Below are 14,871 nucleotides of genomic sequence, written 5' to 3' on the forward strand. Positions count from 1 at the left end.
TGCGTGTGTTTAAATCGGAAATTATGGACAGGCTGTAAAAAGACTATTTACTATTTAGTAGGGGGTGTAACAATATATTTAATAGCGATACGATACGCATCACGATACATGGTTGATAAATGACGATATGATACATGGACGATATAGGTTCATTCACGGCGATACAATTCGATTCAATGATTTAAAATCGATATAGTAACTATTTAGCAAAGAAATTCAATCTGTGTGAAATGTGTAAATGTGTTTCTTTTAAGGGGAAAATGTATTATGGATATAAATAACTAACACTGTAATTCTTTAGCAAATACATGGACATTATATTTCAACACATATGGACAAACCCACACCTTGACATTACACACATTTATCGATTGACAAGGCACAAGTACTTAGTATCCATACAATCGATTATTTGCATTACAAAACCATTCAATACTGATTATTTTCATTGTAAAACGATACGATACAAAGCCAAACAGTACGACATTTTGCTGTTTGCATATCGATATAGTAGATTGTTGCAAATTAAAATCAAATTTTCGATTCAGTTACTAGGTCATTACACCCCTACTATTTAGAACAGTATTATCCAGGCTTTACAAATAAACTCCAGTAGGTTGGTGTCTGACTCTTGTACAATGTACAAGTCGCTCTTCAACGTGAAGTCAGCTAGATGGTTGATATAGAAGTCAGCCTGGTTCCCACCTGTCTAGAGTTGCAAAAGTGATCAGAGTTACAATTTGAGTAAAAGGCAGCCGAGTTTGGACACTTTACCAACCAGCACCCCACCCAGGAAAACAGTCCGTTCTGCTGAGTAATCACATTTGACTTTTTTCAACACCTGTAATCTGATTACTGTCCTTTTTACTGAACTGTAATGGATCAGGGTGAGCCATGTTTTGTAATCATGTAATCAGATACTCCTCTGTAAGTTCTCTAAGCTCACCGTGACAGGAAAGAGAGAGGATTAGATGTGACAGAGCCGTCATGAGCTAGATGGAAATGCTTTTTGAGTTTTTGGGTGACATTGTGACGGAGTATTCATGAGTTTTATATACTTACCTGTAGGGATGGGTATCGTCTGCGATACTTTTAATGGTATCGATTGCATGACGTCGATACTATCGGGTATCGGTTCATGTAAAAACGAACAATACCTCGTTTCGATACTCTGGAATGCACCCCTGGCCGGTCGCATCTGTAACAGTTGGGCTACTGAGAGTTTAATGACTGCTTTAGTAGGCTACACTCGTTACTGTGGAAAATAGCCAACAATAGCCTATACTGTTTATTATTATGATGATTATCCAACGTCTATACTCTCCGCTCTGCCACACTGTGTGATCATCACCATCACCTCTGCTCTACCGCTGAACTTAAATAAAAAGAATCGAAAATGGTATCGAAAAGGTTATCGTATCGATTCCTAGGTATCGAAAAAGGTATCGTATCGATTCAAAGGTGAACGATACCCATCCCTACTTACCTGGGCCTTCTGCTTGGCCTGTGTTACTGTTGGTGCAGTATGAGTAATACTCAAAAGATCTCTGGGCACCCAACACTGTACACATTTCATCATGTCATGTGTGTGGGAAAGGACAGACATCAGTATTGAATCACACACTTTTGCAGGTAAAACCTCCTCCAGTTAGCATTATATGCACAGGCACACATACTGTTTGCATTTGCATATCTATACAGTACATGCACCTGTGCAATATACATTACAAACATGATTCATCAGTGGGCACACGTCACGCACCCATGCAAACACACAAAAACCAGGTAGCCCAGTTACATTTAATAGCACTTGTGATTTGATACGCGTCCCAGTCCACACACCACTAGCCAACCCTGACCAACACCAACCTCTCCGCTGCAAACCCAGGAGACCAGTAAAGGTCACTGCCTTACTGGGGCCCCTTGTCTGTTCTGACCATGTACTTTAACAACACCATAGGGACATGGTCCATTGGCCTTAGGGGACACACGCTGTCACTAAGCCTTGGTTCCCATTTTCTCTAAAGTGTGTAACAGATAAGGCTAGGTGGAAAAATGAACCCATTGATGTGTAGGTTGGCTTAGTTGTTACTAGGTGCTGCTGTTGCTTGCACTTGTTTGGTTGGATTAGTGCTAGTACACTTTGATTCCTTCCCTGCTGTAGCTATAATATTCAAGAGAACGCTCATTACCATGGTCTTGGGTTTGATGGCGATGCTGCTAATCAACATTCACGGAGTTCTCAATCTCAATGTGTTACAATGTTTTGCTGTTTCAAGAAAAGTCATAAGGGTAAAAGATAGAGAAAAAAAAACTAAGGAAACAAAGTCGGATAACAAGACGGCACATTGTCAAATATGCATACGGTATATAATGATCAAAACAGCAATAGAATTAGGCAGAAATGCTTCTTGTACAAGTAGAAAAACATCTGCTGCAGATATACAGTAAATATCAGCAGATACCGGTTATATAGAAACAACACAGTCTCTTGTGCATGATGTGAGAGACATCACTTTGCTGTAGATATCAAAGATAAAAATGAAACCTAACCTAAGAATGATGACAAGATGGATGTGAACAAGCTCTTTGGGTTCCACAGAAGCTGGCACAACAACTACTTGTACATGAAGCACATCTAGTAGGCTGTTTTTTGGCTAAAGGTAACGCTTTGGTTAACGGATCGTGTTCGCAATACGATCCAGTCATGGTAAGCAACAAAACACAACAGCCTTCCATTGCCCATAGCGAAACCGACTGCAAGCCACCTGGATGTTGTGTAACATTGAAGCGGATGCGTTTCTGCAGACCGGATACAAGGGGTCGTTTTACCGCCCCATGTTTACGGTTTGGAACATCCGGATCAGTTTTTTGTGAATGACGGCGGATCGGCAATCATACTTTAATTGTTTTATAGCGATTACAGCATATTGACAACTCGTCATACTTGTCATAGGCAGAACGGACGCATTTATATAACTCGTCCAAGTTGTCATATGCAGTAAAGCAGAGGACATCGTGGCCCTAGGTGCGATATCCAAAATATGAATAACTCGTGATTATAATGCTATTGTGGGGCACCCCGTTGGATCACAGAGTGAAGGGCCGCTCACACCAAGCACTCTAACTAAACTATAACGATGATTTTGTGTGTCCACAGTGATGAATGATAAGGTTCTGTAAACAGTGGTACCAAGCACTTTGGAGCCCCCCACACAGAGGCAGTGAGAGACATCTCTGCCTCCATGGTGCTGAAAGACACTGATCATTAATTATAAGGAGGCAAGAATCATATGTGTAGGCTATCTGAGGTGATGCCAGCTAGCCTACCAGCTAGCGTGAGCTATTCATACTAGTCTCCTCATCTTCACCGTCATATCCAAGTAAAGCAGAAATGCCAAAAAATGCTTTAAAAAAAGTGCTATAACACAGTTAAAAGGGATCACTACCACAAACAGGATGTACAAGGGATTGCTTCAGTTTTCTTTTTTTTTCTCTCTTTTTTTTTTAAGAATTCTGGCGGAATTTCAGAAATGATGCAACATATGAGACAACACGTAGAAGGAAGAAATAGTCAGGGGATATTAATAAAACCTGGGAATAAATTCTAGACACATCATTCTGCTCTAGCTAACACTGTTGCATTTAGTTAAAGCTGCAATCTTTAACTTTCATGACATACCTCAGGATTCAAACCCAGGTTCCTAGCGCAAGCATTTCTACCACTGAGCTAATAGAGCGTGCCTGCTTGCAGGAGAGAAATAGAGGAGCAGGGAAACCAAACACATACTGTAACTGTACTCTACCATACAGATCAGGGACCTTGTGGTTAGAGTGTCTGCCCTGAGATTGGGAGGTCTCAGGTCAGGGTTCAATCCCCGGTCAAGTCATACCAAAAACTACAAAAATTGGTACTAATGACTCCCTTCTTGGCTGTCAGCATCAAGGGTTAGACTTGAAACATACTAGCTTCATGGCCAGTGGATGTAGTTGTACATCAAGCTGCCTCATCGGGCTGCTGAGGCCACATCACAGGAACTTACGTAACATACTGTATTGGACAAAATAAGGTTTCATTCACAAAGAAAGTTATGGATTCCAGCTTTAAAATCATACTGGCGGGGTTTGATCTCAGCCGGATGTGTGTAGTATTCCCCAGACAGAGGGCGTGTCGCTTTGGGCTGAATTGAGTCAGGGAAAACACAGCAGGTCTCATATTGCGTATTGACACATTTTGGCTGACATTGTAATGAACTCATTTGAAGCTGATCAGACTTGTTTTTGAATATGTGAACATGCCATGCCAGCCAGTAGAACAGTGGAAAATAAAATGTATTTTGCAAGCTCACAACTTTGTGTGGGGACAGCTATAATTAAATCCCATCAGAAGCTCCCCTGTCCCTCTCAGCTTCCCCATTGTCTGTCACTCACTGGACAACACATACTGAGGAGAGCGGGAGAGACTGCCCACTTCCATTAAAAGCAAAGGGTATGACCTCAAGAGTATAACATGTCTGATGTAAGTAATGACAAGCTACAGGCTTACTGTACTGTGTACGTACACACACACACACACACACACACACACACACACACACACACACACGTGTGTGTGCAGTGTATAATCATAAGATAAACATTTTAATACAATATAAAAAAGGTTTGTTTTTGCCAATAATGGCTGATCTGCAAGCTCACAACACGTCGCACTGTGACACGTCGTGAGCTATTTTCAGCTAACATTTTGGTGTAGAGTGGAAAAAAGAGCAGACCAAGAACAGAGCCAAAAGTCAAGTTTACCAAGTACTGAGGGTTTCAGAGGTTTTCTTGTTGAATGACAGTTTAAAATGTTTGCAAAGTGTGCTCCCATTATTTAACAAACGAAACCAGGTTGGGGCGCCCGCTGGCCTACTGGTCCAGGTGCATACCACTTAGGATGGATGCCTGCCGGCGGCGCCGGTTCGATTCCCGATCCGGACGACCTTTGCCGCGTGTCACTCCCCATCTCTCTCCCCCCATTTCCTGTCAGTCTACTGTTCTATCAATTAAGGCATAAAAGACCAAAAATAAATAAATAATCTTTTAACAAACAAACTAGGTTAGCAGGTCGTGCTACAGTGTGTGTGAACAGCTTTTCATTATGCGAGCACAGATACAGTATGGGGTGGGGGGGTCTACCTGATCCAATAATAAGTCCAATTTACTGCTAGTTAATCATTAAAAGAATCCAGTGAATAACCACCAAGCCTTTAGTCTTTATCCACTTGTCTTAAACCCTCTATTCTTAGTAAAACAGACCTGAGTTACAGCTGTATTTGGACCGCTCCACTCCCTCCACACCAATTCTCTACACCAAATAAAACAAACTACAAGATCACTATGCATGATCGCATCGTAAAGCGTTGTGTGCTTGAAGAGCTGCTATTTTTGGTGAACGTTCCCCTCAGAATGGGGATACTGGGGTTGAAGTGGTGGAATTGTCAGCGGTGCGTCAGCGCTCCAACACTTGACCGAGTGTGTATGTCTGTCCTGTGTGTATGTGGACGGTGTATGTATGAGATCGGCCTCAACAGCTGCAATACCACTGGGTGACCAAGTGGCGCTGTTGAGCAGCCTTGAAATTAGGGATGTCACCGAATAATCGATTTTCGAATATTCGTTTGATTAATCAATATTCGATTTTAATATTTCATAATCGAAAATCGAAAAAATATTAATATTTTTTTATTATTAAAAATACTATTTTTTGGCTTAGTTAGTTAGTTTCAACCAATATATAGAATATAGGCTAACAATAGTATTAATGATAATAGTAAATGGCCATTGATTTATTATTCACACCAGCACCAACTGTAAACTGTGTAGACAGAGTGAAGGAGCACAGCAGAGTGGCAGCTGCCTGCTACACACTCCCCTCCCCCCCTGTCTCAGACACAGGTGTGATTGATTCAGGCTTGATTGTTTGGTACTTGTGGCCATCATCAAAGAAAAGGGAAAACAGCGTCCTCTGTATTGTAAAGCATCACAGAATCTGTTCTTGAGAGATTAGGTGAACAGTACACTGGCACACTAAAAAGAAAGATGAAGAGTAGTAGTTAGGCTACCAATTACCTGAAGAGCCATGTTGTACATATGTAAATGTGCATTGAAATCCAGTAAAAAAAAAAAGAAAAACAGAAGGAAAAAAAATGTTTTTTTTTTTTTTTATAAAATAATAATAATAATAATTAATTATCGATTTTCGAATAATATTCGATTATTGCTATAGAATAATCGATTTTGATAAAGGTCCATTTTTGACATCCCTACTTGAAATTAATGGACAACACAATAATTCATATAAATGCCTAATATTGAAATTAACTATACTCAAAGACACCGGTGTGATTTTTAGGTTTGTTGAAGGTTTTAGTGGATTCAAACTAAGAGCAATAATGCTATGTCTCTGTCTGTCTCTGTCTCTCGCTTGATTTCCTCTCTGTCATTCTGTTCCACTGGGATTGGTGTAAGGTAGTGCAGTTTACACAGTTGTTTACCCCAGCCCCTCTTCAGCTGGCACTCAGGAAGTATAGCCACATCACCAGCTTGACAACACAGCCCACAAGGCAGGAAAGATATAGATGCATCGAGAAAGTGGGAAGTAGAGAGTTATTATTGAGACTTGGGGGCTCCGCAGTACTCTGACAGTCTAGACAACGGCTCACCTAAGGCTGTTTTCTTTCCTTTACTCTTTATGGGCTTTCTTTTTCCTTCACTCTTGATTCCCTGTGATATTTCATTGTTCATTGTTGCTAGCTCCAGCAGCCTTTATGTGCACACAAAGTGTGAACAAGCAAATAGGCTCGCAAAATGTGTGTGTGTGTGTGTGTGTGTGTGTGTGTGTGTGTGTGTGTGCGCGTGCGTGCGTGCGAATCTCACCAATCAGCACTAATAGATTGTGTGTACTGCCTTTAGGCCAAAGAAGTGTTTTATATTTTCTGAAATATTGAACTTTAATTTTATAATTGAAGTGAGTTGATTGGTTTGAAACATTGAGCAATTCTGGAGTCATATATCATACGTCCTAGATATGTCATAAACGACTGTCATACTGTGGATGATTGAAGTCACAGGCTTGGCCTCATAACATCTGAATTCCACATTGGAGCTGCGGATCCCCAGGTCCACATGATTTGAATTTTCCATTACTAATCTAGATTATGCAGACTTGGGTATTGTGCGGGTCTGAAAAGTTAAAACTTGATTTGCAAAGCAAACAAAGGATATTTGGGTAGAGAACTTGTGAGCTACAGTAAACCAAGTTTAACTCGATCTTCACTGCCGAGAATAGAAAGCTGCCAAGGACAGTTCAAAGGCAGGTGAGGGAGCACCTTTCTTGGTGACGTCGCCACCGACAAGTGAGACCTGATATAAACAAGGCGCAAATTGGCACCTCGACAGAGTTAGAAGTGAAAATTTAGAAGTGCTACGTGAGGCTCAGTAGCAGACCTGTAAAGGTTCGAATGGGTTAGGATTGGGGATAAGTGAAGCACTGCCTTAAAGGTTTCTTAACACAGGAGCCTCACCCTAAACTGCAGGGGAATTGCTCAGTGGTAACTGGTAAGGTAAATGGAGGGGGGGGTCCTGTGCTTTACCTTACCTTCCAGTTCCAGCCTGGTGTAATTTCTTCTCCAATGTGAAGCAAATTGGTGCTGACATGGATTATGCAGCAGTCAGCAAAACATCCCCAGTTAACCACTTAAAACCTACAGACTTTGTTCTACGCCATACTACGAAATTAGCCGATCTACAAGCTATTAAGAGATATATTTTCGCTAAGTTTTGAAAATGTTGTAAAGTTTTGCCTATAATAACATGCCCTCAATAGTGACTGCATGTTGAGAGTTGTTTTAAATGAAGTTTATGAGTTGGAGGTGAGCCTGAGAACGAGTAAGGTATGACCTCAGTAGTGACATACTGTGGAATACCACAGCTTTTTGCCAGTGTGGGAGAGCTGTCTGGGTCAGACAATCCCAAATAGTTTTATATTGTGTGATGTACTCTAGTAGATGGGTGGGGTGGTTACCACATAGGGGCAGGATGGCGTCAGATAAATTGTTGATGACTGAAATTTATGGCCTACTCTAAAATGACTTCTATTTTCCTACACTTGCCTACACAGTAAAGTCCTGAGTGTTCATTTAACTCCTGGGGGTGTACAAAATGGAATCATGGAACTGGGTGTACCCTTACGGGTCCAATTTGATTCCGTTTGTACACTCTGTAGGCGTTAAATTAAACACAGGATTCTACAGTTTAGTTATTTTATGGAACACTATTTTATTTGTGGCAAATCCATTGCATTGTACCAAGTATATACATCGAAATCAAATATTAGACGTTTTTAGGCCTACTATTTGACGCGTGAGAAATATCACAGCTTTGTGTTGATTGAGGAGCTGTCGCAGTGTGTCTACATGGTCTGCTTGAATACATATCCCTATCCTCAGTCACATCTGCTCCCCTATGAATCCCTCTACTCACATCTCTTCATTCATTCATCCATCATTGTTTCTTCACAGTTGTGTACGAGCATCGCTCCCGGCTGGAGAAGTCTCTTCAGAAGGAAAGACTGGAACACAAAAAGGCCAAAGAAGGTAGGAGAAGACAGTCCTTTCAGAGATGGTTTTCAAACGTTTCGTGCCCAGGGCACACAAAAGTGTAAGTCAAGTCTCTAGGGTGGCACACCTGTATTCACTGTTCATTGTGAAAGGTACTGATAGCACCGATTTGACATTTCTAGCCACTACCGATAACCGATGTCGACATTGCTGTCATGGTCGATAGCCAATATTTACAGATGTCGAATTACATACAGTATATGTATAAAAACAAGTCTTTTCTGATGCCTCTTTATTCCAAAACTAGGGATGCATCATTTGCCCATATCCCAACACAGCTTGAATGTAGTATGTTTATTTAAAAATGTTCCAACATGTTTAGCCTTTTTGAAAACCTCCCCAGAAAAGCACTGATTGAATTTGCAGCCTTGATCATCGTCACATACTGTAAGGCTTTTTCAGTTTCATATTCAAACATAATTATTATAAAATATCAGAACTATATCGGTAGTTGTATATTGGAAAATTGGAATAAAGCCACGCCTAGACTTAACAGCACATACAGCACACCGAACCACTGATTGTAGCTTGTAGATTGTTTATTTTCCTTATGAATACAGATGTAAAAGTTTTTGATTCACCCATTGGTGTGCCTTGGACACAAAAAGTTGACAAGCACTGATGATGGAGCATTGATTGGCTGTTGACCTCTGCTCTGACCTCTGTTTTACAGATTACCTGGTGTACAAACTTGAAACTCAACAATCACTGAACAAGGAGAAGGTATCTTGAGGCATTGGTTCATTCACCGCACCCATTTCCTCACCTGTTGCACATTGTATGTTGGCTGTGTTTGGAACCATGCAGTGTTTGAGGTTGTAACGGTTTTGTTCTGCCCAAACAGCAAGATGCCGGCAGCAGATTCAACTCTTTACATGTGCAGCAACAGATGCTTAAGGTGAGTTTATCTGTCCCTCTGACTGTCTGTCAAGTGCTGTTATCTCTTTCATGAACATGTACACCATGTACGCTGATGCGGAAAGTGTTTTATTGAAAATAGTTATGCTTTGAGTATAGCTTTTTTGTGTGACGTGTCACCTATGAGCGTTGAATGTTTCGTGGTCACTTTTTGTATATATTCTTCTTCTTTTTATTGCAATAGCTTTCGACACTTTATGTTTTATTTATCTTTTTTTGTGCTTGCTCTTTGGACTGTACACTACAGTACTCTTTTTCTTTTTCTTACTTCTCTGTAACTTGTAATCTTAACTGCTGTGCTGCCTCTGGGCAACTGAATTTCCCCCGTGGGATAATAAATGTATCTATCTATCTATCTTGGTAGATGTGCTATTTTCACTATTTTTTGGACGTTTTGGAAGTCTTTTGAAAAATTAGGGATACAGATAAATTATTAATTGATTATTTTAATAAACGATCGATTGTTTTTTATAATGGATGAGTTCAATGAGTGACATTGCACCCCAAAGTCACTCATTGTTTTGTTACCTACTGTGGCTGCTGTAGAACCAGCATGAGGACCTCAAGAAGCAGTTCTATGAGCTGCAGGAGCAGCATCAGGTCCAGGGAGAGGACCACGGGCGCACCCTGGACGAACACAAGGACCGCTATGAGAAACTGCAGCAGACCAAAGACACGGAGATCTCCAAACTCAAAGGTACTACTGACACACCATGCTCAAGGGAGTGTCCAGTTCTTTTTTTTTTTTTGTTAAAACATGTTTTTCTTTTTTTTCTTTTTTTTTTTAATGTTAAAGCTCTATATTCTGAATCTGATGGTAATATGTGTGTTTGTTCAGTAACACTGGTATTTCTGTCTCTCCAGCTCTTTAACCCATTTAGACCTAAGTCCGCCTGGAAAAAAGCCTTAAAAACCTATGGCCGATTGGAAAAATACCCCTAAAACCTGAGATTTTATGGAAAACTTCGGAGGTGTCAACGTCTACTAAAACATTTATTTCTCAGCCTCTGTAGCAGCTAGAAACAAAATTTCAAAACTGTTTGATAGCTTACACCTTTGGCTTTCATGGGAAATTATTTGTCTGCAAACAAATAAATCTTATAAAACGTCTAATAAATTATATATTTCTCAGCCTATGTAGCTCATAGAAACATAATTAGCAAATATTTGAGACCTTACACCATAGGCCTTACACCATAGACCACCACTTTGACAAGAAACAACAAGCACCAAAACTTTCATTTTCAATATTTCAATTCTAGTTGTTAGCTCCATATAACGGTAAATCTGGCGAGCGACATTTGTCATTATTATTATATGTGCGTGCGTGTGTGTGTGTGCGCCTGTGTATGTGAATGAATGAACCATATCATCATAATCATTTTATAAGTGTTATTACCTCTATAGCTGCAAATCTGTTGTTCTGGAGTTTGGGGTTGACTAGCTGTTCGGCTAACGTGTTGGTCTCTGAAACTAGCCGTCTCAAAGTGCGTCCGTGAAAAGTAATCCAGTCCTCATGAAATCCATGAAACACTTCTTCATCATCGTCGTCGTTTTCAAACATATCACGTAACAATAACAATGCCAATTCCAGCGGGTCCGGTTTGCCTTCGCTCAACGCGTCTTCCATTTCGCCGCTATGAGAAGCTTCACTGGGATTCTCCCAGTGCAGCCCCCTCCCAAACAGAAAAAAAAAACCCAGAATGCTTTGCGGTAGTCATAGGGAAGCATACGTCATCGCCTCCTGATGCATTTCATTGGCCACGAGACCAGAAAAGGGTAAAAACTACAGGAAACGCAGGAAACGCATTTTGCGTTCCCGGTCTGAAAGGTAAAACAGCATTCTGCGTTCCCGACCTGAAAGGTAAAACCGCATTTTGCGTTCCCGGTCTAAATGGGTTAATAAACAGAAATTACATTTTCACGTGAGTTGTCAGTTTCAACCAGTCAGGAGAGAATACCTATTCATCAGCACGGTAGCATTTTCCAGTTCCAACTTTGTCTAGTCTTTGTAAATGGGGAGTTACTGAACAAACATTCTATAACAATGATCAATATCAGAATATGGAGCTATTTAACACTTATTTCAACCAAAGAATATCACTTTCTGAACTATTGATATGGTGGAGATCACACATTCCTTCATGCCTTTTTAGCTGTCACCTCAGCTTAAGATTCAACCCAACAGAGACGTTCCACAACAATCCTGTTTACAGTCTAAACATGAGCGGTCATGCGCACATTCACATACTGTACACACTTGTATGTGCAGCTGGGCAATTAGACGAAAACATATAGAAAACAATATTTATATCTGCTATTTTCACGGTTTAAATATATATATATAATTTATTCATTAAATCATAAGCCAGGAAAAAGTTTGTGTGAAAACGTTTGTGTGAAATGATAGTGTTGAAATCATATTGCTACTTGGCATGTACTGTACGTGTATAATGTGTACATATCAGTATATGTAATTCAATGATACACACTGTAGTAACACACACGGACACAAACAGTGTAAATCATAATTACTATCATTCATTTCCAATGTCTACTACCAAGTTAGATCTTTTTTTTTACTTTGTCTCCACCTTCTGACTTTCAACTAATACTGCAGGTTTAAGTCTAATGTTCTTGAAGAACAGTCTTTTAACCGAAAAGGATTACAATTTAGACAGAAATGTTTTTTTATTTTTTTGCCTAGGACTGTGTGGCCTTTCCTCGTCTAAATTGTCTTGATTGATTTTGTATAATGTATTGATACCAAATACATTTCCCCACACTGAATGATGGAAACATTTATTAAGGGTTATGATGCCTGCTATAAAAGAACAAACAAAATATGTCCACATGCACTGCAGAAAACAATTCATAACCTGTCCTTTATATGTCCAGTTTTAATGTGTATGCCTGTTTTTCTAACTGTAGAGAATACATATAACCTGAGAGAGGAGAACAAACAGCTAAGAAAGGCCCACCAGGACATTCATGTGCAGCTACAGGATGCAAGGGTGGGTCATACATTTGGATCATTTCAACAAACATTTTTTATTTAACTTTTTCGTTGTGTTTTTTATGTATTTTCTAAGTAAATAAGCACTTCTGTTTGATTGCATTTTGTGTGCAGATTCAGCATCAGGACCTGAAGACAGCCCACGACCAGCTTGCACTGACCTTAGAGGACCACAAGAGTGCGCTGGCAGCAGCTCAGGTACAACCACAGTCTGCACAGCACTACTTCAATCCATCAATACCCTACTCCAGGGGTTCCCAAACTTTTTTGTCTCAGGGCACCCCATAAATATTTTTTTAATCCGAGGAAGGCATTATAATTTTCACTCCCAGCGCCTTATGTTTATAGCATATCGTCGTTGTCGGGTGGAAACCTTGTATGTCCAAAACCATTCGTTTTGTATTTATCATCTATAAAATGATCTAAACTAGTGAAAACAGCAGATCTACAAGCACACAACGCCTCGCGATGCGAGGCGTTTGTGTGCTTGTAGATCGGCTGTTTTCACTAGTTTTGTGCGACGTACACATTTGAAACTTGGAGATACGAGGTTTCTACCCAACAGTGACTATATTTTAGAGATTATGTTGCGAGGAAAACGTTGAGATAATAGCCATTTTGGTTAGAACTGACTGAAAATAACTTTGTACTTCAAGTTTTAAATGATACTAAATATTTTTTCAAGTGTCCAAATAAATTCCAAATATTATCCAATGATCTTGCGGCACCCCTGGACTACCGTCGCGGCACCCCAGGGTGCCCCGTCACCCACTTTGAAAACCCCTGCCCTACTCAACGAATATCAACTATCTTTTTTTTTTGTATTATTGCAAATGGGATAAATGGAAATTTAAGACCACCTGGCCAATGTACAGTATACAGTGTATACCCAGAGATAATGTAGTGCTGAGAAACCTGGCCATTTCTATCCCCATGTATTGAATGCTTTCTGGTGTCAGGTCCGATCTAACCAGAACCTGCTCTCTGGGGTCTCCACCTACTTTTGTATTGTGCTCAGCTGTTACTGTCTCCAAAAGAAAAGAAAAAAAATATTGGATGGAGTGGAGTGCCTAATCCCCATTAGGAAAGAAAAAAGGTACCCTGTTCAGCTGTTGTGTTGCTGGTGGGTAATTAGAATGGACGTTGCTGTCTCTCCTTGAGACTGACCTTTCCACACACTCAATAGTTTTCGTTAGTATACAGCACTGCTCTTCATCTCTCTCGCTCTCTCTCCCTCCCTCTGCCATTCTTGCACTTTGTCTTGTCTTTCTCTCTGTTTCTTTCTATTTCTCCCACCTTGGCCAATTTCCTTTTTTATGGAGCATCCAGACAGACATAGATAGATAGATAGATAGATACCTTTATTATCCCAAGGGGGAAATTCAGTTGTCCAGTTGTAGCACAGCAGTATACAGTTATTTTCAAAGTTACAGAGAAGTAAGAAAAAAGATAGATAAGAGGAAAAAAACAAGAGCAGTACAGTACCAATAAAGAGAAGGTGCATCAATAGAGGGGGCGAATGATATATAAGTATATATATACATAAAGTGTCTTACAAAAAGAGACCGTAGCAGTCAATGCTAGTTAGTGCAACAAGTATCTCACTGTCATTGTTAAACAAAGCAAAATACTCTAAGAAACTACCAACACAACCTAATAGTGCAATGTCAAAAATCAGTGCAAAAAAAAAACAGCTCAGAGAAGAAGAAACTAGGAAGCGTGTCACCGCAAGACGCACATGAGCACTCTCCCTGGAAGGTCCTTAGGGGTCAAAGTCAATACAGCAATAGTTCCGTCAGTCTAAGTTAGGAACTAAGTTACATGCTCACATCTCTTTCCTCCTCCCCAGGGGTGCTGACTGAGTTTATTCAGGGCTGTCATAGTGATGCATCTAATACAATTCGTTGCTGTCGGGCAGAAACCTTGTATCTCCGTATTTCCTTTATTTTTTAATGTTTTTTCCATAAATAACGCCATACTGCAGTGCCACACAAAAATACCTGATCTACAAGCTCACAAGCTGTGGCATTGTGACGCGCAGTGAGCTTGTAGATCTGCCATTTGTGCTACAAAAAGTGAAAGTGCCTGTGGGGTGTTTATAAATATTGAATTGAACCAATGAAAAGTATTAACAAGACCTCGTGACTGAATAATAACTACATACTGTAGAAACACGGGTTCTTTCTTCCATTTCCTGCAAAGCAACAGCTTTGGACATAAAAGGTTTCCACCCGACAACGAGTTGCTGCAAGCCAATCAAGTGGAAAGATATAACGG

At 40.2% G+C, this 14,871-nt stretch overlaps 1 protein-coding gene across 1 annotated transcript in view; it reads left to right on the forward strand.

Annotated features, from left to right (window-relative positions):
- Positions 1–14,871, forward strand: part of golim4a (golgi integral membrane protein 4a) — a 42,038-nt gene that overhangs the window by 10,054 nt on the left and 17,113 nt on the right. Inside the window, exons 3-8 of the mRNA XM_080731304.1 lie at positions 8,562–8,636; positions 9,334–9,383; positions 9,505–9,558; positions 10,125–10,275; positions 12,510–12,592; positions 12,709–12,792. Of these exons, the coding sequence (XP_080587430.1) occupies positions 8,562–8,636; positions 9,334–9,383; positions 9,505–9,558; positions 10,125–10,275; positions 12,510–12,592; positions 12,709–12,792 (497 nt within the window). The remainder of the gene's footprint in view (positions 1–8,561; positions 8,637–9,333; positions 9,384–9,504; positions 9,559–10,124; positions 10,276–12,509; positions 12,593–12,708; positions 12,793–14,871) is intronic.

The sequence above is a fragment of the Nannobrachium achirus genome, assembly GCF_963921795.1.
Source record: "Nannobrachium achirus genome assembly, chromosome: 8".
NCBI classification, from domain to species: Eukaryota; Metazoa; Chordata; class Actinopteri; order Myctophiformes; family Myctophidae; genus Nannobrachium; species Nannobrachium achirus.